Genomic DNA, 26506 nt, shown 5'->3' with positions numbered 1-26506 from the left:
AAACGCCCGGCTTTCCAGACGCAGATCCTACAATATCCCAATCCAAATATTCAAGTCATCGTCTTTTTCTCCCGTTCTACGCTGTGCTTCGCTTGCGCCTGACTCTCGCTTTCGCCCTTCATTGCCGAATTCGCCGTTGCTTGCGACCCGTCCGTCCATTTCAACCTCCGGCCGATATATCTCCGATGATGGGCGCTTCACTTTCATGTGCCTCAGACCTTGATTGAATACCAACGCTCGCTTCCCGTAGCCTTCTCGCTCTGCTACCGGCACCGACTGATTCGCCCTCGCGGCGCGCCGCCGTATGCGCTCCATCATGGACAGTGCTCCGCTCGTTACCGACGACCTTCTCGATCCTCCGCCTCGAATATACGAGCGACTGCGTCAGATAGCTGGATATACTTGGGATGAAAACCAGCGACCGTTCCATTCTTCTTATGACTACTGGTAAAAACCCCCACCATGGGCCGTGAGAGTTGCTCATGGCCCTGGTCCACAGACCCTCTCTCTGACTACGTTTAGGCATGTTGTTGGCACTCGTTTCGTCTCGTCGGTGCCCTCACCCTCGAGTTCACACAATGCTTCAAGTCCAGGATCGGCATTGAGGCTGCATTCCGGTCGCCCATCCCCGTCAGAACCGTACGTTCCAATATCGAACACCGATGGCTACGATACCCAGGCAATTACACCTCCAGCCTCCTCCTCATCGAACAACCCAAATGATGCCCCTTATGTCGAAGAAAAAGTGGTTGCTCGGCTATCTTACCATGCTCTACGAGAAGAGCGAGCCTTTCATATCGCCAGAAGCCTAATCGCCAATTCGGACCCGACCGGCGAGCATATTGTCAAGCCTCTGGACTTGATCAGACTAAACCCCCTCCCTGGTGATCGCGCTCAGGTTGTTGTTGCTATATATCAACATCCTGGACCTAACTATCTGCTGGAGGTGCTCGACATGGGCCCTGCTTTCTACAGAGCTCGTACTCACGGAGAAACCTTTACCTCATTACGGAAGAATGAGCCCGAGTTGCATGACCCAATTTCTCTGCAATACTTCCTCGACTTTGCTATAGGCGCAGCACAATGTCTGGAACTTCTTCACCATAATCTTGGTATGATACACGGCGAGATTCGAGGCGATGCATTCCACTTCAACGCCGAGAAGGGGCAGGTCAAAGTCATGTCTTTTGGATCTGGAGTTCGCTCATTTGAACATGGCCTGACGAGCACCGGATGGTCCACTCTTTCGAAAGAACTTGGAGCACGGAACAAGCTCTTATACATAAGCCCCGAGCAAACAGGCCGAATGCCTGCGGAGCCAGATAGTCGTACCGATATCTACTCCCTAGGTGTTTTGTTCTGGACCCTATTGACCCAGCGACCTGTTTTTGAGGGCGATACCCCTCTCGACATTGTACAGGGTGTTCTTGGTCGGAGGATACCAAACGTGTCTACTGTGAGACTCGATGTTCCAGATGTTGTTGGAAGGATTATACAACGATGCACAGCCAAGAGTGTCACAGATCGATACCACTCAGCAAGCGGCCTTCGCTATGATCTGGCCATGGTTCAGGAGTTCCTCGGCGACGGAGACTGGTTGGCACTCAAGGAGTGGAGGATTGGCACAAGGGATGTATCGTCTTTCTTCATGCTTCCTGCCATCATGATCGGACGCCAGCAGGAGCAAGCAGAATTGAGCAAGGTTATTGATCGTGTTGCAAAAAGTCACGCCATTAGCCTCAAGGGAAACACCAACAGATTTTCCGACGGCTCAACCCTATCGAATGACGCTGCCGCGTTTGATGATATGTCTAGCGAAGGAGCAAGCTCTGTAGACGGCACCAACTATCGAAGCGGCTCATTTACACACACCGCCCCTTCCGAAACCAAAATGCCAAAGACCAGCTTCAACCCCTTGTTTTCAGATACGCAGACGGTTTCTGGCGACACAATCGCATCGTCACCTTCTGGCACACTTCCTAGAGTTGCTAGACCCTGGGAGAGACATCAGTCTATTTCCATTGAAACACGCAGTCTCGTCGAAAGCTCTGGGCCCGACTCTCAGACTCGTCATAGTATGGTGGAATCGACAGCGTCTAGCTTATCAAGACAGCTAGGTTCTGCCAAGTTCCGTCGCCGTGATTACTGCGAGGTTGTCACAATTGAAGGCGCAGGTGGTCTTGGAAAGAGTTGTCTTGTCCAAAGCGTTCTTGCTGATGCTAGGAGACGAGGTTACTGTGCCACAGCCAAGTTTGATACCGCTAGGAGGACAGCATTTGGGCCTCTGCTTAAACTGCTCTCATCCCTGTTCAAGCAGGTCTGGGGTGAGAGAAATACCGAGACTCCTTTCCACCAGGGTCTCAAACAATTCGTTCGTCCCGTCTGGCCTATGTTGCATCGCCTGCTGGGACTTCCAGAGTTTCTTCTCGGCCCCCCAGAAACAACAATTGGCAGGTCGATTTCATCATCCTTGCAATTTAGCTCGAGTAAAGGTAGTGTCAGATCGGGGTTGAAGCGTCGAGGGTCATCTCCTGGCGGCTCTCCCAAGTTAGTTGCGAGAAACCCCAGTGTCGCTTCGCAATCGTCTTCGGATTTCCTTCGCACTGGCACATCCACCAAGACTATGCGACTGATGAACATATTTCTGGATGTACTTCGAGTTTTTACTGCACACAAGTTCATTTGTTTCTGCTTGGATGATCTCCACTTTGCCGATGACGAGTCTATGGAACTGATCTCTCAAATCATCGCCTCGCGAATGAAGATGGTTATCATTATGACCTATCGCACCGAAGAAATCACGTGGGAGAAGGTCCAAAGCATGATTCACCTTCCTGAGAACGAAGAAATTCCTCGCTCTGGCAGCCCTTTAGTCACTCGCATTTCACTGGAGCCCCTGACCGAGGATGACATAGTTCAATACGTCTCAACAACACTCTGTCGACCGAAAGAAGAAGTCTTGCCCCTTGCCCTGGTGTTGCAGTCTAAAACGGCAGGCAACCCATTTTACATGAGGGAGATGCTGAGTGCTTGCCACCGGAAGAAGTGCATCTGGTACGACTATAGGGACAGTCAATGGCACTACGACCTCGACAGGCTCTTCGAGCAGTTCCAAGGAGAAAAAGATTACGATACACTCGATACCGCCTTCATTACCCATCGCTTGTCAGAGCTCCCTGCAGCAGCGCGGACCCTATTAGCTTGGGCTGCCCTTATTGGAAACTCATTCTCATTCGAACTCATCTGTCGGTTGATGAGTGGCGAGTTCGACTACCACGACGACGACAGAGGGGCATGTTGTGCCACATTCACACACAAGTCATATTCTCAAGGGGAGGCTGTCGCCGGCCTCCAAGCCGCCATTCAGGCATACATTATAGTGCCCAGTGAGACCGATGATCGGTTTAGGTTCGCCCACGATCGATATATCCACGCTTCAGCTGATCTGCAAGAGTGCAATTCACGGAAGATGCACTTCATCATCGTGCAAACACTTCAAAAATACCACGGTAGCGAAATTAAACAATTGGACAACATAGCGTCGCACATCTGCGCCGCGGTCGATATCATCCAGAGGAGAATTTCTAACCGCCGACAGTACCGCAAATTGTTGACAAGTTGTGCTCAAGATGCCGCAGAGAGTGGTGCAAAGCCTACGGCTGCAAAGTATTACAAAACAGCCGTGTCTCTGTTACAGGACAACCCGTGGACCGAAGACAGGGAAGATGTGTCTTATGACGAAACGATGCAACTATACTTACGAACAGCCGAGTGTTATCTTTACATGGGTAATTACATGACAGCAAATGACATCCTCAGCACCATCTTCGCCAATGGGAAATCGACATTCGATAAAGCACCAGCATATGTCCTGCAGTCAAGGATATGTGCACAAAGTGGCGATTCCGTTGCTGCTCTAAAGTCACTCCAAGATTGCCTAGCTGGGCTCCAGGTTATTGTCGATGATGAGCCGAGTTTCAAGAAGTGTGATGACAAGTTCGAACAATTGTCAATTCAGATCCAGACAATGGGCCAGGAAAAGCTCCTCAATTATAAACAGGCGGATGATCCCAACGTTGCGTCTATAGGAGCGGTCCTGTCCGAAACCATTAGTGCTGCTTGGTGGAGCGACAGCTTGCGCTTTTATCATCTCAGCCTCATGATGGTAGAAATACACCTGGAAAGAGGCGCTTATCCGCAGTCTGGAATGGCATTCCTTTACCTGGCAATGATCGCCCTGTCCCGCTTCAACATGGCACAGTTCGCGGTGGATCTGAGCAACACTTCCCAGGACCTTCTCTATCAGTCTCGAGACCCTTTCTTCCTTGCTCGCGGATTGATGCTCTATTCAATGTGCGTTGGTCACGTTCATCTGACGATGCCCATGCTCTGTGCCCAGATGGAGGATGCCGTGGAATACGCATCAGTTGCTGGAGACAGACAATCGATCATAATGTCGTATGGCGTGTCTGCAATCTTCAAGTTCTTTGGCGGAGAGAATTGCGCAGACCTCGAAGGATTCTGCCAGTACGGCTGCGAGGGAATTCCCAATTGGTATTCTGACTCTCGAGGAGGCTCAGTACTCATTGCCGTCAAGCAGCTCTGTCGGGCTCTGCAGGGCAAGACTCGCACCGCGAATGCACTCGAAGTCATGAACGATGAAACGCACAATGCGGAAAACTACAAGAACTGGTTGATCAGTTGCAATAACAAAGGCAGCCGGTCTATCACTTTTTACCAGAGCTTCGAGATCATACCCCTGTTCCTCTACGGGCATTATGAGCGTGCCGTAGAAATCGGGAGTCATGCCATCGAACAGCTCAGCATGCTCTGGTCATCATATAACAGCAGGGTAATACTATTGTTTTACGGGCTAGCTCGTGCCGGATACCTGCTGCAAAAACTCCAGCTTCCTTGCTCTCCAGATGAGACTTTTTCCTCGCAGGTCGAGGTGGTCATCAAGGAACTGCGACGCTATGCTAAGATGATGGATGAGTGGTGTACCCTATCAGACATCAACTACCTGAGCTGGATGAAGTTCCTGCAGGCGCAGATTGAGGAGCTGTCCGGCAATTATGGCAATGCCATCCAGAACTACGAGTATGCTCTGGACCATGCCACCGAGCATGATTCAATTTTCGATGAAGCCCTTGGCAATTACCTCATGGCTGGCATGTTCATCCGGCGAAGCGCACGCCGGTCGGCTCGTGCAGCACTTCTCGAAGCGGTCGGATTGTTCAGGCAGATGGGTGCCGTAGGTGTTTCGAAAGCCGTCGAGGAGGAACACAGTCTGTTACTACATGGCCCTACAAGAAACCAACGAACCACCGATACGGGCGTGCAGACCGACTTTGTTGCCGACACAGCATCCGTTCAGTACCGTACTGTAGAGGCGGAGGATGGTGGAGATCTGACACGCATTCCATCCAACACCATGAACATGCCCGACCTTAACAAGGGTGAGCGCATCGGAGCATGGAGGGGTTCAATGAATATGCAGGCCGAGCCCGGAGCGGGACTGCCTGCTCTCGATATGATCGATCTGCATGCCATCCTTGTCTCTTCCCAGGTCATCTCCTCCGTGCTGCAGGTGGACGAGCTTTTGAAGACCATGTGCGATGTTATTCTACAAACGTGCGGTGGTTCGGCTACCCTGGCTGCTATCGTCGTCCAAGAGAACGATATGGACACTTGGTGCGTAGCAGCCAGTGGTGACCCTGAGAGAGGTGCTTCAGCACATATACCAGGCATACCCATATCCGGGACCTCGCTGATCGCCGAGAATGTCGTTCTCTATTCCACGCGTTTCCTCGAGTCCGTCTTTGTTCCTGATTTGGTATCCGACGAGAGATTCGGAAACGTCAATGATTCCTGGCTCCAGAGAAACCCAGTTGGCAAGAGCATAATTGCCATTCCAATCTGCCATGGCAACAAACCACTGCTGGGTGTGCTCTATCTTGAGGGCGAGCCGGGTGCTTTCACGGACCGCAACGTCACTGTCCTGCAACTACTTGTTAATCAAATTGGCATCAGTTATTCGAACGCGCTGGCAATGAAGAACGTGGAGAAGATTTCAGCAGAGAACCGCTCCATGGTCGCCGTACAGAAGCGAGCTCTAGCCAAAGCACTTGAGGCAGAGACAAAGGCCAAGAACGCAGAAGCAGAAGCCAAACGAAACGTCAAGCTTGCGGAGGAGGCGGCCAAGGCCAAATCCATTTTCTTGGCCAACGTCTCGCACGAACTTCGCACTCCCCTCAACGGTGTTATTGGTAACTCTGAGCTCCTCCGTGACAGTGAACTAAACAGGGACCAGCTTGAGATGGCCGACTCTATCCGAGTTTCGGCTGATCTGCTTTTGACTGTTATTAATGATATTCTGGACTTCTCCAAAATGGAAGCGGACAAGATGAAGCTGTACATCATTGCTTTCAACCCCGAGGATATGGTTCGCGAAGTCGTTCGGGCTGTTTCCTACAGCAACCGCGAAAAGACGTCCAAGAAGAACGTCAAGATTGTACAGAGCATCAACCTACCGCCCATGTTGATATATGGCGACCCCATTCGTCTCCACCAGGTGCTGGGTAATCTTATTGGAAACAGTCTCAAGTTCACTGAAGATGGTTCAATTACTATTGGAGCTCGACTTGACAAGGAGACGCAAGAGTATGCTACTCTTACCTTCTGGGTTCGGGACACTGGTATTGGCATTCCTCCTCAGCAACTGGCCAAACTGTTCCAGCCCTTCAGCCAGGCGGATGCCAGCACTGCAAGAAAGTATGGAGGAAGTGGTCTCGGCCTCAGCATCTGCAAGTCTCTGATTGAAACCATGATGAAGGGTAAGATTCGGCTGGAGAGCGAAGAAAACGTGGGCACGACAGCTTGGTTTACCGTTACGTTCGAAAAGGCCAAGCCCGATGTTGCTGCAGGCGATGTGCAGACCAAAGCCACGTCCTCAACCGACCGCTACTTTGCAGCTGCTTCACCTGTAGAGCGAGCCGAATCACCAAACCCTTATCTGGACTTGTCCAAAGTGCCCAAGGACGAGATTCGCATTTGCGTTGCCGAGGATAACCCCATCAACCAGAAGATTGCCATCCAGTATGTGCAGAGGCTGGGGTACAAGGGCGTCCAGGCCTATGACAATGGACTTAAAGCTGTCGAAGGCCTTCGACAAAAAGCCAAGGAGGGCAAGCCGTATCATGTTGTCTTGATGGATGTCCAGATGCCGGTTCTTGATGGCTATGAGGCGACAAAGCTGATTAGGAAGGACTCTTTGGATGCGGTGCGCACGATCTTGGTTATTGCCATGACGGCTTCTGCAATCCAAGGAGATAGAGAGAAGTGCTTGGCTGCTGGCATGAATGACTACCTTGCCAAACCTGTTAGGTCGGAGATACTCAAGAAGAAGCTCGACGCGTACCTGTGTGTCGAGGTAAGTGCGCCAAACTATCACAGAGAGCCAGATACTAACTTGTCATAGCATGCACCGCCAAAGCCAGAGCCCTCTCCCCCAGTGCCCCAAAGATCGACCCCCAGCCCTCACACACTTGTGGGGGCCCCTACCGCCAAACCCAACTCGTCCTTTGTTCTTCCGTCTCCTGTAGTCAAGCCGAGCGTGGGAACAAGAGGTTCATCGAATGCATCTCTTGATCCCATGCAGGAAGAAGCCGTGTTTAATCAGCCTGTTGACCACACTGCGCTGCAGGCACAGGAAAGCCCCGTGTACGGCAAAGAGCAACGAGAACCATCGCCATTGTCGATTCATAGTAGTCAGCCACCTTCGACAAACATGACTGCTCCTAGCCGTATGTCGAGTGATGATCGCTCTATAGACACTGCTTCCATTGCGGACAGTTCTACCTCTCAGTCTCAGAAGCGATTCCCTCGGAAGCTCATCAAGCAACGTCGCAGCAGCGAGTCAAATAGCGAGCGACCATCCCTTACTGGCTTCTCTAGCGACAAGTCCAGGAGTGTTCTCAAGAAACCACAGCGACAGAGTACAACAAACCTCGTAGAAGAGGGTCAAAAGGCGGAGAATAGTTCTTTCACGCCTGGAAAGGATTCTAGCAAACGCAGCAGTTTGACATCCTCGGCGTCATCATTGAAGGACCGGATCTTTCCTCACTAAGGCGACACAACCTTTGCGCCTGATAAAATTTCCATTTAACAGCCATGTTAGTGGTTGACTTTTATACATTTACACTACATAACAGCATGACGAAGGGGGTAGAAGGCTGAACGGAAAAGGGGACAGAGTGAAGGTCGAAGGAAGGAGACATCCCACGAGTGGTCTAAGAAAAAGCGTTTGACCGCATATGAAGATTATGTGCCATTGGGCATTGATCTGGATTTTTGAATATTCTGTTTTTGCTTGAGCGAGGAGCATTGAAGAGAATGGCAGCTTGTGTCAAGGCGCGGATGAACAGGGACTTTTCGATTCAATTCATGACAAGGAAAGGGGGGTGTCAAAGGTTATGTGGTAGGCCGTTTGGGACTGCTTGCAAGATACCTCCTATTTGCTTTTATTCTTTTTTTCCTCCCCTCTCGTAGAGATGGACTTAGCATAGATAGCGTGGTCCACTGACTTGGAGATATGATACGCCAAAAGAATCAAGACAATCAATCCAGAATGAAGACAGCCACTGGGAAGTATACATATGCTCGTAAGCTTGAGCTACACGACAACGACTCGTGTTGAAGTTTACTTGACTTTTGATCCCATGCATAGCGTAGAGGCTATCGCTGCTCCCTGGTGCCCGGGAGAATTATTCACACAAGTCTTCTCGAACTCTCCCAAAGCAAGCCCTACGCCCGTTCGTCTTCGTACTCTCTCCCTCTCGGTCTCTGCTTGCGCGAGTTCGCCGACGCTCAACAGCCCCATGTTGATGAGGGTGGGTTGAAGTCGACTTGAAGCCTGACGATCATATCTACAATTGGGGTTTGATCGACCGAAGGAGGCAAGGAACCATCCACATGGGAGGCGTACGCTAGCGGCCGTTGGTGACAACGAGGGCATTGGCGGCCGAGATTGACTTAACTTAGATGAGACGAGTCTCCGAAGTACGGTACATAAACTCCAGATGGCGTGGGCTAGGCTAGCAAAATAGACGATATAGACGGTGGGATGGATAATGACCCTGCATACTGTCACATTATGTGGCAACGATGAGGCGGAAGAGCGAAAGGTAAATTGACGTGTAAGCTGACGGACCGATCAGTTCTCGATCAGTGGCATGGCCCTGGCTTCGATGGTTGGTCGACGGCAAACTTGGCTTCAGGATTCGATCGCGCGTAAAGACGACCAGGGGCAAAGATTTCTCAGCTGGTAATGAGATATAAGCCCACTGAGGGAAGTTCCGTTCGGCTGGTTGCCTGATTTGGACAATATCCTGAGAACCTTACATCCATTCACGAAAGCATGTATGTAGTGAATAGTTTACATTATTCGACGACTTCCCTGTCCAACAGGTTGTTCCACTTTTGAAGTTATCGGCCAAAGAACATGAGCATGTATGATTATGCTTGCTCACAAGCTCAATATCTAGTTATCGCAATTTGGATATGAAACTCAGCCTGTACAGGGGTGGGAGGTGGAAGCCCAAGAGTATACAATGCAAAGCCAAGCACAGAGAATACACGCCATTTACAGACAGATGAGCTTAGAAGGAGATGCCTCTCTGTATCCATTCTTTCTCTTTAGACCACTGGGACGATGTGGTAGGGGCAACAGCTAAGCCCTCGAAACGATATCCCCTGCGATCGTTTTGGCTTTATGGTTTATGGTTTATGGCAGTATAAGAGACGATCATCGGCTAAGCCGAAATACGAATGGACAAATAAGCACTGACATAAAATTGACTCTTACCTTTCATTGAGCGAGCTATCCTGGGACATTCAGAATTGCAGCAACTGGCCCTGCCCGATGTAGGCGTGGACGTGGCTGGGCCAACTTTGACAGGGCTGCGTCTCATCTCGAGCTGATACTGATTAGGAACGGATAGAGACGGACAATCTCTGGCTTAGCCTCTAACGCTAACTCTTACTCGCTGGTCACAATTGCTTGCCTTGTGTCGTCTTGGGGCTTGTGATTTCCGAATGATAGACACATGCTAGATGGGATGGATGCGCTAGCAGGGGTAGTCACTTTGCTGATCTTGATCGCCAAACAATCCTGGGTTAGGAAGGATGGATGTGCGGTTGTATATGTGGGTTATCGGATCATTTACACATCAACCTATTCGATAGTACATGAGCGAGCGTTTCGCACATTCCCGGTGACAGGGGAGACTTTGAGTTCCGCCTTGGTAATCGGTATCGATCGTGTAGTGACCTGTGCCTGTAAATACGTACCGATAGAGATGGTGTCAGCTAAACCCGTGAAGTACGTAGTGTAACGGTGCCTTGGTGCAACTAGCCGTTCACTTAGGGATCTCGGGAAGCAGATGGAAAGCCCTAATAGCGGCAGGCTGCCGCTGAACAAAGCCGAGTTTCGTATCCTGATTTGGGTGTTGATGAGCATAGTCCATGGAACGCGTGTTTGTTTGCCTGTGCAGGCCCTGCCAGGCCGGCCTGGATTCTCCATCCGTCCTGATGCGATAAATGAGACATTGCTCCGAGATTGATGTGGTAAACATTGTGCTGGGAACAAGACAGGGAATGATTATCTGACACTAGTTGGTTCTTAGCTCATTGAACGTTGGAAAAGATGCAGCATATCCTTGGAATCAGTTCCATCCAGCAGAGACGAGACCAGGCGGACCCGCACCAAGATCGGAACAGTTAGATCCAACACCGACAAGGGTGCAGTCGGATTGGGCCGACCACAAGGTGGGATGAATCGCTTAAAGACTAGTTGCCGATCCATCAGCTCACACAGACGACCAAGGACTTCCAACGTCGAAAGCAGTGACAAATTACACGAGTTGGGTCATGGCCATGTATGTACCTGTGCCTGAGCGAGCCCTGTCGAGTTGCAGCCGAGATTGGCAAATGATCTGCGAAATTGAGTTGTCGGGCATAGAGCAAGGAAAATAAGCTGCTATGACGGAGTGTTTAAGCCATGACTGTGGTGGAAAGGCAGGCTCTTAAATTTCGGGCAAGTTTTCCGGACTGCACAGTCTCGTCTATGTTAACTCCTATGAAGGTAGCTGCAGAGGGTTTCGGAGAATATCTCTAGATAGAGAAATGAGTGGTAGGTGGCTGTATATTTTCGAGAGCACGACTTCATGTGATGATGATGCAGTCGCCCTTGGGTTAAGGAACAGCTCCGAGTCATAAACTGGCGTAATGCAAGGAAAATATGTTCCATGGGGTTGACCCAAGTGTTGTGACTGGGGGAGCGAATATTGAAGATCCACGATGCTACCACAAAGGGGATCAGTGCATCTGACCATGCATGGCGGGGGTCAAGCCAACATTTGCGGCTGAGCTGCTCTGTTATGGAGGTGCCCTGTGTGCATGTGAGTGTGTGGCTAGTGTGATGAGGAGGAAAAAACGCTTGTTTCATTTAGAATGCATTCATCTCTGCGTCAAAGATAAGGTTAGTTGCGCGGTAACTGCTGCTTCTATTGCACAAAGGGCCAAGAGGGCAAGAGAACAGAGGCCAATCGAAGTCGAGGGTCGCATGACGCCAACGGAAGGCCACGCACGAGTGGAACAAGTTAAAACACCTCGGCCATTGCTTTTTCGACATGATAGACAGACGGACTGGACGGAAGTTGCGGGATGAATTCGTCTCATCTCGTTTCCACATTGGTGGCTGATGTAATGTAATGTATGTGGTTCATAGGGAGTGAGTGATGAGGTGGCAGGTCAAGGTCAAAGCAGGGCAGCCACCAGCCAAATCAAGCAAGGTTGATGTTGATGCATCGTCAGGGTTGAAGTGACAGGCAAGGTAAAAAGCGAAGTGAGGTGGAGAAGAAGGAGTGGACTGAGGTTCAAGAAAAAGAAAGGAAGGATGAAGTAAATTTGTGCATGTGCTCACAAATGGAAGGAACGCCTACAGTACTCTGTACCTACCTGGGTACCTGCCTGGTCTAGCCAGTTCGGACAAGCTTCCAAAAAACGAGGGGAATGGGGAACGTCGTAGAAGGGCAAGGGAAAGCAACATGGGCAGGAACAAGGAACAAGGAACAAGGGACAGGGTAGCATCGTTTCAGATGTTCATTCTCAACAGGGGCTTTCCAACCGGCAGGTACGTCTCGGACTCGACCAGCATTTCTCGGCTTTGATTGGACCAGAATCATCAGGGTCCCAGGATCCCTAGTCCTTGGAACTGGGAAAGCTTACCGGTGATAATTGGTGATTGGTAGAAAGCCGGCGAGAGGATCTGCTGTATACACACCCTCTGCTATCCTCCTCTATCTTCACCCCCAACTCAAGTACAGCACCTGATGAACCACCACTAAGCTCTGGCGATGTGTCTACTAACTATAACCATCACTTGACAGATGCTCGCACATAAGCATCTCGCTAACTCTCTAATTTGAACGAGTATGAGATCAACAAGTTCAAGTGGTTAAGGCTTAGGAAGAAAACTTTAGCCTCCGGCAGGATAAGAGAAAAAATACCTACTTACCTAGTCTTGGATCTGTTACTCATTTGCGTATTTGCTCTCCGCGACCCAGGCTCAATGGTCGGATTACCTTCCGAATTGTAGCTCTCTTGGAGCCAAAGCATTATCTTCTAAAGATTAACATCCCAATGTGCCCAACACAAACTCAAAAAGGACAACTGTACGTATGTATATACCTAGGCAGATAGGAAGTGGCAGATTAACTATGAACAGCCGACAAGGGATCCGTGCCGATTACCTAGTTCGGTAAATCAAGACAGTTCGAGGCACTATGGTGACCTGATTGTACTTCTTGTCCACGTATGTGCGACTCGTACCGATGAATAAAGCTACAACACAGATCTTCTTCGTGCAACGGAACCACTGTAAGGCAGAGAACAATCGAGTGTTGCAGTAACACATGTGTAGATACTTTGGCGCCATTAACCTCTTGGTGTGACACTGGGAGGCTTCGAGTTTCTGGCTCAACCTCGACGAGCCCTAAACAATCCCCAACCGGCAGTCCTCTAACTATAAGTGATCGCATAGATGTGATGCTCCTACATACGGCTTATCTCGATTTGTCTATATGTCCGTATCATTGGCAGTGAATGTCCTGCAACAGAATTCAGGTCATGGGAAATGTGATCAACTTATTCCTAGCATCGAACTGTTGCCAGCATGGAGACCTTCATCTCTTCGCATCGGTCTAATACCAGTTAAGGCCGTCCCTTGAAGGTACTGTAAGGGACTGAGTCTTAGTGAGCCCGGCATGTCTCTACACGAAACTGACTCAAATTCACAAGTGTAGATAGTTGAGTCAGCTATTTTCTCGCTGGCGGTTTAGTGTTTGGCCATTGATTTGCTCAAGTTCACACTCTCCGCAGGTACTATCAGAGTAGTCAGGTCCCTTGCAATCTCTGGGCATATGCTGTTCTCAAGATTGTAGGCGGCTTCGGATTTGATTGTCAAGTTCGAGAACAGACACGTGGGATAATGTATGTATGCAGCTCTTGAAAAGCGAATTGAAACGACTGTCTATCATTCATGCCGCCCGCATACTTAGTACATAAAGTAAGAACCTTGTCCTGGACTGTGGCGCTCGTCCAGTAGTCGGCCAGGTCGAGAATTCAAACGGCGAGAGTGGCCTAAGAGGGGTGGTAACGGTTTTTGAGAGGTGGGGCCTTGCCTGAATGGTGGGGTACCGTTGGCTGAGCTTGCTAGCTTGCTAGCTTCCTCATCTTCGCTTAGCGATGACGATGAATAATTGCAAAGCCTACCTACCTACCTACCTATGGAAGCTCTTCAAGTTTCGTCTAGGATGTGCCTGCCAGCCTGGTAGACAAAGCTCCAGGTGGTTCCAAAAGAAAGATGTTCGTCGTTCTGAGGTTCAAGTCATGATTCTCACATTTGTGCAACCATTCTCTTCGCCAGATAGCCGAGAATAGTGCCTTTTTGACTACGGTCGTGCATGAACGTTATAGTCTTCGCAATCGTTACCGCCACTGGCAAAGCATGTGCATGGTGCTTTCGATGAAGACTTTGCGATAGTGGTTGCGGGACGATAGCTTCGCGAATTGATTTGGGCAAGGCTCCCATCGGCTAACGAGCATCGGGAGACGCTAGCTAATCTGGATTGTTTCTAGGCGTGCTTCGAGGTCTTGTAGAAGGGCTTGAGGCTGCCATCTAACGGTAGATTAGAGGGATTGGGGGAAAGTTGCTAGTAATCCGCCAATGCATCATGACCGAACCTGGACATCATTGCTTACACCTGAACATGGCACATGAGGCCATGTGTCCTCTGCGACACTGTGTTGCAGTAATATCATAAAGGGGATGGGCGTGTAGTCGTTTGGGACCGTTGAATAATGACGAAGCATGATGCTGACATGCTGAGCTTGTCATGACGGATCGTGAATATCTGCCGCCTTTTGTGTATACCTACCTTGTATCGAGTAATTCAGGAAGCGTCTTACCGCGCTTCGATTTTGCCAATCTCTCCCGGTGCATACGTGTCGTAGATGTTTAGCAGTAGAAAAATCCGTCCTGCAACTTCGGTAAAGTGGGCAGGATGGAGATTTGCGAAGATGAAACGTGGAGCCGCGACATCAAGGGAGGTGATAATATTAAGTCCAAGTAAGAGCAAAAGCAAGGGCAAGAGCAAGGCTACATACCATACTGCACGAGCATCGTCTATTAAGTTGAGGAGAGATCGAGGTAGGGTATCTCAGGCCGCACCGCTTATAAACTCGACGCCACAAGAGGACGGAAAGAGCGGCTGAACGAACTTGTTCATGAACTAAAGTTAAGGGCACCTTTCTCACTTCGGCCCAAGCTCAAGCCCAGCAATACTACAGGTAAGACGGGACAGGGGACTAACGGCTTGCCTTGGTACTAGGGAGGAATTTTCCCGACCTAAACTGTTGATCGCCTTACTTGTGCATGTAGTCTTCTATTCCTGCTGAACAGAAGTGAGTCAAAATGGCAAGTACGAAAGGAAGGAACATGGGCAGGGAAGAGCTGAAAAGGTAGGAAGCTACTAAGGTAATCAAGGCTAATGCTCAAGGAAGGAGGTCAGTAAACTACCTAATCAAGTCAAACAAAGATTGCCGTTTCTCAATTGACCTCGACCATTGTTCTTCAACTTGGGTATTTTGTTAACAAGAACTGCACGCCTATGTTGTTTACTATCCATGCGATATTCCCGTCACACCCGAAACAATAGACCACGAACCATGAGGACTTGGCCTTTGTACTCGACAAAACGAGAGCTTCTTAAACCCGGCTACAGAAACCGCGCTCCGTGTAACAGCTCCTGGGTTCCTCGTTGATGATGAGCGAAACCAATCCATGCCATCCACTTCCCGTGCCTCGAAAATAGAGAGTCGCATTCACCCCTGGGACACACGAGTACATCAAAAAGGCCCAGGCCACTAACGTCTCAGAATAGGATACCCAACCACGGTCGATAAAGCACGTATTATACGTGGTATATACTATTTATTTTTTAAGCGAGTCAGCCTGCATCTTCCATTTCAGGTTTCGGCCGCGACTAAAAGGCTTGACGTTGCAGACATCCAAGATGCTTGCTGGAAGTTTTAAAAGCATTGCATTTGAGAAAGCGAGAAAGACAATCCATGGATGGCATCAGCCAACAAGCAAGAAATACGAGGGACAAGGGAAAACTTGGCCGCCATTTTAACCTAGTCCTTCACACCCTACCAGGAACTAAACTGCTTCAATTTAGGTACGCACGCTATTGACTTACAAGTGGTGGTTGTAGTTGTTGTCGTTGCTTGTCCACATTATTACCCTTTCTGGATCCTGGCTACCCTCGGACTCTCAGCCGTTCATCTCTGTAAGCACCAAGTATTGTTGACGACTTTCTAATTACCGCTGATTTAACTACCGAATTCTAGACCCATGTCTCACCTACCCTCCCGTGAATCACTCGGAGGCTGAGGCTCGACTGGTCAGGTTCTGTATCTGTATCTGTATCTTGAAGGCGTGCAGTAACTCGGCCAGATTGCCTCGGCGCCCGTGTGATTAGCCTCAAAGCTACAACCTGGGGTAAAGTACAAGAACAAAACAAAACCTTATCCACAAGTGCTCTTGTTGGTCAGTCTTGTCAATTTGTTCTTTTTTTTCTTTTTCTTATTGGCTTCTTTCTACACGGTTTCTTCAGTTGATGAGGCTCATACAGTAGGAACGAAGCAAGAAGCGAAGGCGGTTATCTTAATGGGAGACGCATCATTCCTATTGTTACCACCACACAACGACAGTCTTGACCATGCTTCGATTGAATCTTACTTATACTGCCGGTGTCGTTTTTGCACATCATGCCCTCCCCTTCTGCACACGCCTCCATCATACACGCCCCTCCCTGACTCCCGATTCATCCCCACTTCTCATGATCCTTCCATTCATCTATCCTTACCACTAAAGCATGTGTGTGCATTAGTATGTACCGTACCCTCTTCGGAACCCTCCATCCTGTCTTCTTGTTGGCTCTTTGACTCATCGAATGGGACAGTCTGGGTTCTCACCTTTGTAGCAATCCCTTAATCCCCCAGTTACTCTCAGCCACTTCTTTGCTCTGCCACTGCCACCTGCCCCGACCCCTGCTCCCTGTACCGACCACGACTTTAGTGTTTTGTCTTTTCCCTACCATGTTGGAGTCCCAAATCTGTCAAATCTCCTTCTGATACACTCTTCTCTCATGGACATCCTAAACTTACCATGCTGGGGCTTGCGTTAGTAAGATGATTCAGGGCACATCCATCCTTCGTTCTGGTACGATGTCTGCTCTGGCCGTTGCTTCAAGTGTCTAATGCCGGGCCAACTTGGCCGAATTTGGCTGTTCGAGTCTGTTACCTGGCATAGCTTTCTGTCCGAAAGCTCTTACTGTGGCTATCTGACTTGTTTTCAGTGATCCCTAATCAATCTTTTAGATTAGACAACCCCTGTTTGACCAGGGACAGTTTCCATGTTCAAGGCGTTTCCACCATGACTTCAAGTGTCTTTGATCCTGGAGTCACAACTCCAATGCATCAAAATGCGGACCGGAGAAGGACGTCTCGGCGGCCGGCGCTTGATGATGTGCGTATAAGCAGGCGGGTGGGCGTGTGCGGGTGTGTGCGTGTGCGTGTACTTTCACTTTCCACCACTCACTCACTCGTTCCGCTCTCCACTTGTTGTGAAGCTCACTCGAGCTGCTCAGACCTTCTTTCCTCTTTTCTTTCTCTCTCACATCTTCTCTCGAAGATCATTGTCCACCTTTGCCTCTTTCTATTCTTTATTCTCGTTCCCCATTCGTTCATTAAATAATAACCTTGCTTCCTGAAGCCGTTGGTCTTGTGTCATAGCTCCCTGATATTACCTATCTGCAAGCTACCCTCGTCCTGGTTGCCGCAGAGTTATCAGTGCCGAGCTAGCTCCAACACCGTCACGGACAGGACGAAGCAGATAGCACGGGTCCTAGATCACGACTCCTGCTCAACACTCCTTTCTATTCCAAGGCCAGCTCTACTTGGTGACTTCGAGCATTAACCTTATAGCCATATAGGCGTGCACCTGTTGGTCGTGAAAGGCAAAGACAGCTCCATTTGACCGCGCTGGCTGGTACCTGCGTTAGAATTGGTCTTGTCCTTTCACTTGCTGTACCGTCCATTCCAGCCCTGCAAAGCAAAGCAAAGCTTGGATCTCTCCCATCTTCTGACCCAACTTGCCGGCGCAATTCGCCTTGTAGAACCAAGCCTTGCTTGTTCTATCTTTCATCTCAGCCCAATCCACTTATATAGATCAACTTCTCACCTTGTCTTGTCAGCCTTGAGTCTTCCCCACTTCTAACGTCAACTCACTAACTCGCAATCGTTGACAGCTCTTTTCTACGCGTGCCCCCCATGTGTGCTAGATATATGGAAGAGCCATCCATGACTGGTTCCAAATGAGCTTGACCCTGCTTGTCAACTGGTTTCATTTGCCCCGCTCACATCGACCGCCACACTCTGGAGCTGGCCGACATCTCCAGCTCGCCGCCCGTTGTCGTCTCTGGTCGTCTTATACAACGTCCACAACCCACATTGTATGCACTTCTTTCTATTCTTCCCCATTTTCAGACTTCTTCTGCTCCATCTTATCCTTGTCCCCTTCTTCCTTCAAATAGCATCTCAACTTGGGGCCGTCATCGTCAAAGAACGAAGCTGCAGAAAAGATTTTAACACCTCTTTCTGAATCTCGTTGCTGTTGTTGCCGCCGTCGTTGCTGCTTTTGTTCCGTCTTTGAACCTTTCGATGTTGCATGTGTCTTTTCTTTAGCAACTGCAACCACATTGTATATCTCCCTCGGGCCGTTGCTTATCTTTGTTTGGCTGGAACCGTCTTGCCTGTAAAAAAGTGAACAACAACAAAACCCCAACCACCCAGGAGTTACTTCCTTATTAACTTCCAAGCCCCTACGCACTCGCCGCACAAATGTCCCCACTGGTGTAGCCCAGCTACCATATAACGATGCTTACCGTCAAGCAGCCACCAAGTTACGGCTACAAGTCTGTTCATGATCTTCCGACTCCGCCTTCAACTAGTCGACTCTCTCCCCCCTTGATATATCAAGAACCGGCAACTAAATCGCTACCTGTCGCTTATAGGGGACACACTTCGCCATCACAGCCCATGTCGGCTCCTCACCGTGGCCTGCCGCCACCGGCAGCCATGGCTCTTCCTCCCCAGCAGCCTACAACTGTTGGTGTTCCTCCACCTCCACCTCCACATCATCAACCTCTCCCACCACAACCACTACCGCAGCAGCCACAGCAGCAACCATCATTAGGGCCCCTCATTCACCAACAGAGGGATCGGGGCCAGCTGCCGGCTCCGCCTCAGCAATGGCAAGGAGCGGAAGAGTCGATGAAGCTTTGGCTGCAGGCGAGGACAGAAGAGGATAGAACAAGACAAGAAGAAGAACGAACAAGACAGGAGAGTCTACGCCTAGAGCAACGCAGGGTTGAGATGGATATGCTGCGGACATCCATTCAAGCGGGTATCCCTCCCCCAATGGTGCCATTGGTTTTCGCGGGGATGGGCGCGGGAGGTCTACCACCGCATACTGCTTTAGAATGGGCTCAACAGTTTATGCCACCAGGACAAGTTCTTCCCCATGCTCAGGCAACCTCTGCTCAATGGCCTCTGCCGCCAGAGCATCAACGAGAATCTCAATCGCAGCCGCATACCCAACAGCAGGGCATTCCTTCTGCGTCGACGCAAGCGGCCGGATACGCATACCCACCGTCGCCATCGAGGCCCAGGGGTCAGACAGTGAGTGGTATAATGGGACGGCCTATGGTGATCAAGCCAGGCCACATCGACATACCCAACGTTCCGCAGCTCACTCATGCTCATGCAATGCATCAGAATATGCAGCAAGCTCAACAACAGCATGAACCACAAGCGGGTTCTTCGATATACTTTCATCACTGGCAACCGCCTAACACGCAGGCTGGTGGTAGCTCGAATCGACCCGGAAGTCCTTCTGGTTCGTCAAAGACCAAGAGAAAGCGAGATTCTCTGTAAACTAATGCAGCTTCTGTATCAATAGGGGAAACTCCCAGAAAGCGCAAAGCCACCGGGCATGCCCTTTCCCCAACACGCAGCGAACAACAGTATCGATCACCGCCATCATTTAACCAAGGCAGCTCGTCGAATGCGCCATATCGTGGGCCAAGTCAGGGCCACTCTCGGCAACGGAGTGACATGTCGCCATTCAGAGTTACTGGGCTAGGGCGTTCTCGAAGGGAGAGTTTCGGCGGGCCTCTGCGCCGAAGGTCGCCAATACGAAGGTCACCGATACGAAGGTCACCAGTCCCAACACCTATGCCGCAGCAAGAACGACCAGGCAACGAACACAGCGATTCGAGACAATCAGTATCAGCAATTCTCTCAGAGGAGCCTCAGCCCGCCGGGCAATATCCTGGGCCTACTCGCTCAGGCGACGAGAGCGGGTCTCAATACAGACGACGTTCCCCGGACGATTCAAAGACGTTGGAGAATATTACAGAAACATCAAAGTCGCGGGATAGTGCAGGAGATAGATAGGGGGTTCGTACCCCCTAGACGCGTTCTTGTCGATCAATTATCGCGCTTGTGCGCCACACAGCGATATCATTTTTACGCCTAAGCGCGGCAGTCATTTATCTCATAACGACAGCCCAAAAATCACAAAAGTGAGTATAATTACTTTTTGCGGCTTGGAAGAGTCGTCTGTCTCAACAACTGGAATGAGAACGATTCATCCGAGTAGATCGCATTTGTCACGCTACCACTACGATTCGCTTCAAGTATTTAGATATTTCTGAAACACAGCTGTTCCTGCATTGCAGTTATACAAGTGCTGCTGGACAATATTGGACGCGGGTTAGAAGATGAGGAAGAGCGTCAGGCTTGGGGGAAAATCGGAGTTTCGTAAAAATGGTTATTGTTTTTGTCGAAAGGAGTCGGTTGAGTGGGTATAGGGAATAGCATTGAATTGTGGCCGGGACTCGGGCCTAGGCTTGATGGATTGGCTACGTGGCAGGACAGATATTGGAGCACTCGGGACGGTTCACATACGGTTGTAGATATCCAGTGGGCTTAGATTCGAGCAAGACGAAGTTTCGCAGCTTCGGCCAATGCATAACCAACATTCTCAAAAGAATTCGATGGCGAATAAACAATGAGTGAGCGAGTGAGTGGTAGGCGTACAGGCAGTCTAGCATAATACGAACGGGAGCTAGATACATGAAACTATTGTCTTACCCCAGGAATGCCCAAACAGTCTGTCTACAGCAACTAGCTTCAGTGGCTTCGTCCTATGCACAACTCGGCTAGAAAGAAGTTGAGCCAATTCGATCTACTGAAAGCCTCCAGGTCAACCGTAAGTGTTGTCAGGTATCTATATCCAGGAACGCCCCAAAACAAAGTTGCGGTTACCGGACGCCATTTCGCTAGTACCAAGTAGCTTATTCTAATAAGTATCTGTCATACATATTACCCCATCAAAAAAGAAGGGCACCTCGTATTCTTCTCACAAGCGAAGTCAGAGCTCTGGTTCTCTATGTCTCTTGACTGAACTCTCTAACCCTTCCTGGAAATGTTGATCTAAAATACACATTCCATTACGAGTAGATTACTGCAACGCGAAGACAAGACTAGCCACATCTTGAGATCCAGTACCAAGTGAAGATATCAAACCGAATGGGGCTGAGAGGCACCAACGCGCAAGAGGAGAAAAACGAATGAATACGAAAAACAAAACAAGCCACACTCTGTATGGTTTTTCCCAAAAGAGTAAAGGCGAGAGAGGGGGACAATAATAACAAATGCTGCATAAGGGAAGGAGTATAAGTGGATGAGTAAGAAAGCCAATGGGTTCGGTGCATAAGCTTCCTCATCTTACTGCAACCATGGAGCGGTGTAAAGAGAGGGAAAAGGGCCAGTGAGAATTGTGGCTTGCGTCTGGGTTGTCTTGAAAGGGAAAACTCGGCCGTCTGCGCATCGACTCTGCATAACATGGAAGGATAAGAAGAATCAACCAACAAAAGGTAGTGTGCATAACAAGACTTTTGTTGGATGTGTGTGGTTGTAGTTGCAATAGCCAACATCTCGCGTTATCATAGACATGGTAATGTACATACATAGATGCACCATATACAACCTATGCAGTGCAATCCCTCAGTCACATCGAGGTTGAACTCAACATCTTTCATAGTAGCAATGATAAGTGCAAGGTCACTCACAAACTGGTTAACCGAGCTACACCGAGTTAGAGAAACCCTGAACCCTTCCCCATTCATCAGCGTACACAAAACTATAACACACGTCTTGCTTTCTTAATAATTGAGTTCCGTCGCCGAGCCCGCTTCCGACATGATGGCGCCCGCCCCTCCGGATCCCCCGCACCGCACGGAGCTCCGGAGGAAGAGGGGTCGGAAGTTAAAGCCAGGAGAGGCAATCCTGATTAGGTATATAGATCAAGATGGAGGGGGCCAAAGGCACAGACCTTTGAGAGTCATCTGTTGACTGGAGGGGAGGGGTGAACACATCGGCAGTTCTGAAAAGAAACTGCGGCTGAGGTCATCACAAAGGTTCGACCTATTTGGGCTTGTAGACACCTTTATTTGAGCCCTGTCCCTGTCCCTGATTCTTAGCTGGGCACTTGTATAGCGCTATGCTACCATCCGGAACTGTAAGGCGAGGGTGACGTCGCAGTACCATGAGCTCTGGGGTCAAGGCATGACATGGCATGATGAATCAGTAAAGTCAGCAAGCCAGCCACAGCTCACCATCTTGGAGTAAACATGGGGGGTTTCACATGAGCAAGTCGAACCGACATTGTAAACAATACTGCATATACATTAACTTCGAGGCGGTTATGGCACTCGTATCTCGCTTATCTTTTGGTTTTCCCTAATTCCTATCCCACCCTATCCCATCCCGTGCCCATTCCATCTAGGTGCTCTGTATGTCCTTTTCATAATCTCCCTTGTCCTCCTCATGCATGTGCAACAAAGTGCTATCAATCACAACCCTACCACTCCCAAGCCTCCTCGGAGCAACCCCTAAAGCAAGATAACAAAACAAGTAGTGCCAGGAACGGGGTATATAGGATTAGGTTCCATGGCTCCAAAAGCTATCAACCCACTGAAAGGGAGTAGCTCCGTCTTTTTTTCTTTCTGAATCCATGACGTTCTCGCGAACCAACACATAGAAAAGAATGGCCTCGTCTAGGCATGTAGTCTCTCAGAGGCCGCAGCATGAGAGACGGGTATCGAGCAATGTCGCAACGCAAAGCAAAGCAACGCAACCTAAAACAAGAAAACACCCTGCAGGGTATCATGATACAGCTTCGCATGTACAAAGAGCAATCAAGCCAAAATAAAACGAAGACAAAGGAGAATGCCCTCGTTAAACCATAGTCATGGCAAAAAGGCGTGCTAGGTCTTCCTCCGGCTGTGATGTTGTTTATATTCCGCCTTGACCACCTTCATTAAAAGGTCCTCGTCCTTTATGGGAATCGCCGACGTCAATGCCTTCATGGCATTCTCGAATTCCGCACCCAGGAGGACTTCCCGCAGGGCTTGAGCCAATGCTGCACTGGTAGCATGCAAAATATCGTATTCGCCCGACGCGGTAGGCTTGTTCTCGGATCTTCGACTGTCAGGCCTCGCAGCAATAGAGCCCTCTCCCAACAAAAGAAACACGTCCCAGATTCTCAGCTGGGCCGCAAAGGGGACGGAAAGGTTGAAAAGAGTCAGGTACCAACGAGTACCATAAGCAGTAGTGTCGATACATAATTCATCCTAGGACCGTAAGCTTCAAATTGATTTATAGCTGTCATGAGGTTCAAACTTACTAGCTTACTGGCCACTTCCTTGTTGAGCCAGTTTGCACTAAAGTCGGTCATGGCCTCCATGAGTTCCTCGAAACCCGGGCGGTATAGTCTTGCTAGTCCACGCAACTGCCACATGCGCACCAGCATCACAAAGCTCTTCTCTTCATCAAAGTAACAGAGCAATGTAGCCGCCAGCGATGCCATGCCTTGGACGTAGCCTGTGTCAGGGTAATAGATAGAAATGGCATGAAGGACTCGAAACAGTAATCGCTGACCACCTCGATAACGACGTCGAAACATAATATGGCGACTGATGGTTCTGGGCACGTCCAAATCGATCTGTACATCGTCTGGTGAACTCCGTAGTTGGAGCCGGTGGAATTCCATCACGATTTTGTCCTCGGCAGCAATCCCTCCATGTTCCCTAGCGCTGGTGGTCATAAAAGACCACCATGCTGCTGCTCGCCATCGATCGGGGATTCCCTTCCAGGTCCTCTCGATAAGTTTCGGGTTTCGGGCATCGAACTCAAAGTTCATTCCCTCACCCTCACCTTCGCCGCCTTTGCGGACGACTTTGGCCATCCTCCTCCATTTTTCTGACCTCTCCCACTCTTTTCGCTTCATAACTTCTGTTAACCTGTCGGCTTGGATCTCGTCGACAATATCCTGAAGGCTAGGCGCGGAGTTGAGCATGTCACCAGCCTCGTCCATCCATCGCCGGTCGCGGTTATGTGGTAGTAGATTGCTGGCCTGCCTTATGACCGATCTAGATGAGCGAAGCGATGTCGATACTGATAATTCGGAATGTTGGGTGTTAAGCGATCTAGCAGAAACTTTTCTTGTTGGAGTCCTCCGACCACTGCCACTGAGGGTGGATGATAGGGTATCTCGCTTCTGTAATATGTTACGTTTCCTAGGTGACCCCGACGCGGACCTTGTTTCTGAAGGCGTGCCCATTCTTGAGCCCGGTTGCGGTGGCATAGTGATGAATCCATATCGGTCAACGTGGGCGCCTTCGAGATCATCCCAATCTTCAAGTCCTCCTCTAGACCTGAGGGAAGAAGAACTTCCAGAGGCGGGCATTTGCCAGACCGGAGAAAGATGCCTTGGAACACTAGAGTAAAGACAGGTTAGCATAAATCATGTCCGCGATGATGATAATTGGGACATTCAAGGAAAATCATACGGGTCAAGTTCATTCTCCTCGGACGGGACCTCGGGAGTTGGCTCGAGACGCTCGTGATACGAGTGCCTCCTACCAGGCTCACCGCGGGAACCATCGCCAACAGTATAGAGCGATCTCACCTTTTGAGATTCCTTCTCCACGTCGGCGGCCAAGACACGAATGTCGGGGCCTGATGTCGGGTCCCGAGGGGAACCCGAGCCATCGTCAGCCCCCTGGATGGAGTTGTTCATGTCGTTGGACTCGTCGCTGGGTCGAGGAAGGGGTTGTGATTGAAACTTTGGCGTCGTAGGAGTGGTGGGAGTAGGCGTCAGGTCATGAGGAACGGCCGTGGAGGGAGTAGGAGTTGGGGTGGCACAGCCAGAGTTGGACTCGTCATTGTTTACGGTCGCGAGGGTGTCGACGTTTGTAGATGAATAAGTAGAGGTTGACGAGGACGAATCAATCGAAGCCATGTTTTGCTGATGGTGCTTGATGGCGCTGTCAATAGCGACGGCTTCCTGAGTCGCAAACATGATGCTTCCACGGTTGGAAAAGGAAACAGAAGTCATAAAGGCATCGTCAAGAAGGCTTTCGCAGGGGATGGAGACGTCGAGGGGGGCAAAGGCAAAGGGGAGCGGGAGATCGTTATTAGATGAAGTGTCCGCCAAAGTAGCATTGCTAGCGCTATTATTCGAGGTTGTGGAGGTCGAGCGGGACCTGTTCCAAAAATGGGAGGAGCCCTGGCCACTTCCTGACGGATGCGATTGCTCTAATTCAGACCCAGCCAAGTTCTTGGCCAAAGCGGCATCAGTGGCTGGGGCGCTGGCGGTAGCGCTCGCAGTAGCGCCAGGGGCAGAGATAGTGGACTGTGCGCTGGCTGTAGGGGTGCTGGAGGTGCTGGAAAAAGCACCTCTACCAGTGTTTGAGTTTGAGTTTGAATTTGAGCTTGAGCTTGAGCTTTCACCAGCGCTCGTAGGGCCCCGCCACAAGGGCTGGATCTGGATCGGCGCAGCGAACATCTGGGAAAATGAGCCGAATCGAGACGACCCTGAACGGGAGCGCGAGGGTGCTGTGGGGGCAGATGAGGAAGAGGTAGAGGTAGAACAGCGAGGTAATGATGGAATTGATCGGCAGGAAGATTGGGGAACAGGAGCTGTTGGGGATGAGGGCATGCTGACAGGGAGATATTCAGCAAAAGCAGCAGAAATAGGTGAAATTGATCCTCTGCTGGGTCGAGTAGGTGTTGCGGGCGTAGATGTAGCTGTAGATCTGAATGGCGACGTGGGTGAAGCATCATCAGAGTGGGACGCTCTAGGCGGTGTCATGCAATGAGCGTTGTACAAGAGGCACAAGGCCTCGCTCGAAGACGATGTTAGTGGCTCAAAGATGCTATTCTCGTCCACAAAAGGATCGTCCATTTGCTGAGCTGTCGTACTAGGCTGCGACATGATGGATGATATCAAGGACGACACATTCGACTCCACTGCAGGAATCCTTGATTTGTAGGCAACTGCCTCGTAGTCGTCCTCGTCCTCCTCGTGGATGGTCGAAGTAGACTTGTTTCTGGCAACTCCGGAATCTCGCTTCCACTCTTCTACCGAAACGGGAGACGTTCTTGGCGACGGCGAAGAAGAAAATGAAGCTGGATTTGAGCCTCGGAGGGCTGGGTGCTCCTCGGCAGGCGGTGCGACGATGCCCGGAGGAACAATGACGATGGGACGGTGGCGGGAGCTGTGAGAAGAAGCTGAAGATGATGAAGGGCGTCTTGAGAGGCGAGAAGGGTCTCGTGAAACGATCATAATGGGAGGTTCTGCAGGTGCAGTCTTTTCGTATCGTAAAGCCACAATGCTCGGGTCAAGTCGTAGGCTGGTACGGCGTTCGGTAGGCTGCTTTTGCCGCACACTACCAAATTTGGAGGGCAACAT

At 50.1% G+C, this 26506-nt stretch overlaps 5 protein-coding genes across 5 annotated transcripts, besides 2 other annotated features; 2 read left to right on the top strand and 3 right to left on the bottom strand.

Annotated features, from left to right (window-relative positions):
- Nucleotides 1-316: 316 nt before the first annotated feature.
- Nucleotides 317-8128, top strand: FPSE_02978 (uncharacterized protein; the record flags this gene model as incomplete). The annotated part of the gene is made up of 3 exons (XM_009256097.1): nt 317-447; nt 523-7432; nt 7481-8128. The coding sequence occupies 3 exons, from the start codon at nt 317-319 to the stop codon at nt 8126-8128; spliced, it is 7689 nt and encodes a 2562-aa protein (XP_009254372.1).
- A 5700-nt stretch (nt 8129-13828) lies between these two features.
- Nucleotides 13829-13848: a microsatellite.
- Nucleotides 13849-14195: 347 nt separating this feature from the next.
- FPSE_02979 (uncharacterized protein) lies at nt 14196-14458 on the bottom strand (the record flags this gene model as incomplete). Its single annotated transcript, XM_009256098.1, has 2 exons — nt 14196-14239; nt 14323-14458. The coding sequence occupies 2 exons, from the start codon at nt 14456-14458 to the stop codon at nt 14196-14198; spliced, it is 180 nt and encodes a 59-aa protein (XP_009254373.1).
- A 1306-nt stretch (nt 14459-15764) lies between these two features.
- On the bottom strand, nt 15765-15859 carry FPSE_02980 (uncharacterized protein; the record flags this gene model as incomplete). The annotated part of the gene is made up of 2 exons (XM_061988437.1): nt 15765-15786; nt 15822-15859. The coding sequence occupies 2 exons, from the start codon at nt 15857-15859 to the stop codon at nt 15765-15767; spliced, it is 60 nt and encodes a 19-aa protein (XP_061844451.1).
- Nucleotides 15860-18561: 2702 nt separating this feature from the next.
- FPSE_02981 (uncharacterized protein) lies at nt 18562-20142 on the top strand (the record flags this gene model as incomplete). Its single annotated transcript, XM_009256100.1, has 2 exons — nt 18562-19582; nt 19646-20142. The coding sequence occupies 2 exons, from the start codon at nt 18562-18564 to the stop codon at nt 20140-20142; spliced, it is 1518 nt and encodes a 505-aa protein (XP_009254375.1).
- Nucleotides 20143-22496: 2354 nt separating this feature from the next.
- Nucleotides 22497-22534: a microsatellite.
- A 484-nt stretch (nt 22535-23018) lies between these two features.
- Nucleotides 23019-26506, bottom strand: FPSE_02982 (uncharacterized protein; the record flags this gene model as incomplete). The annotated part of the gene is made up of 3 exons (XM_009256101.1): nt 23019-23384; nt 23438-24530; nt 24603-26506. 3 exons carry the CDS (start codon nt 26504-26506, stop codon nt 23019-23021), a joined length of 3363 nt encoding a protein of 1120 aa, XP_009254376.1.

Source organism: Fusarium pseudograminearum, chromosome 3 (genome assembly GCF_000303195.2).
Source record: "Fusarium pseudograminearum CS3096 chromosome 3, whole genome shotgun sequence".
Taxonomy (NCBI): Eukaryota; Fungi; Ascomycota; class Sordariomycetes; order Hypocreales; family Nectriaceae; genus Fusarium; species Fusarium pseudograminearum.
Note: the sequence above shows the minus strand (reverse complement) of the source record. Positions and strands in the feature narration are given on the sequence as shown.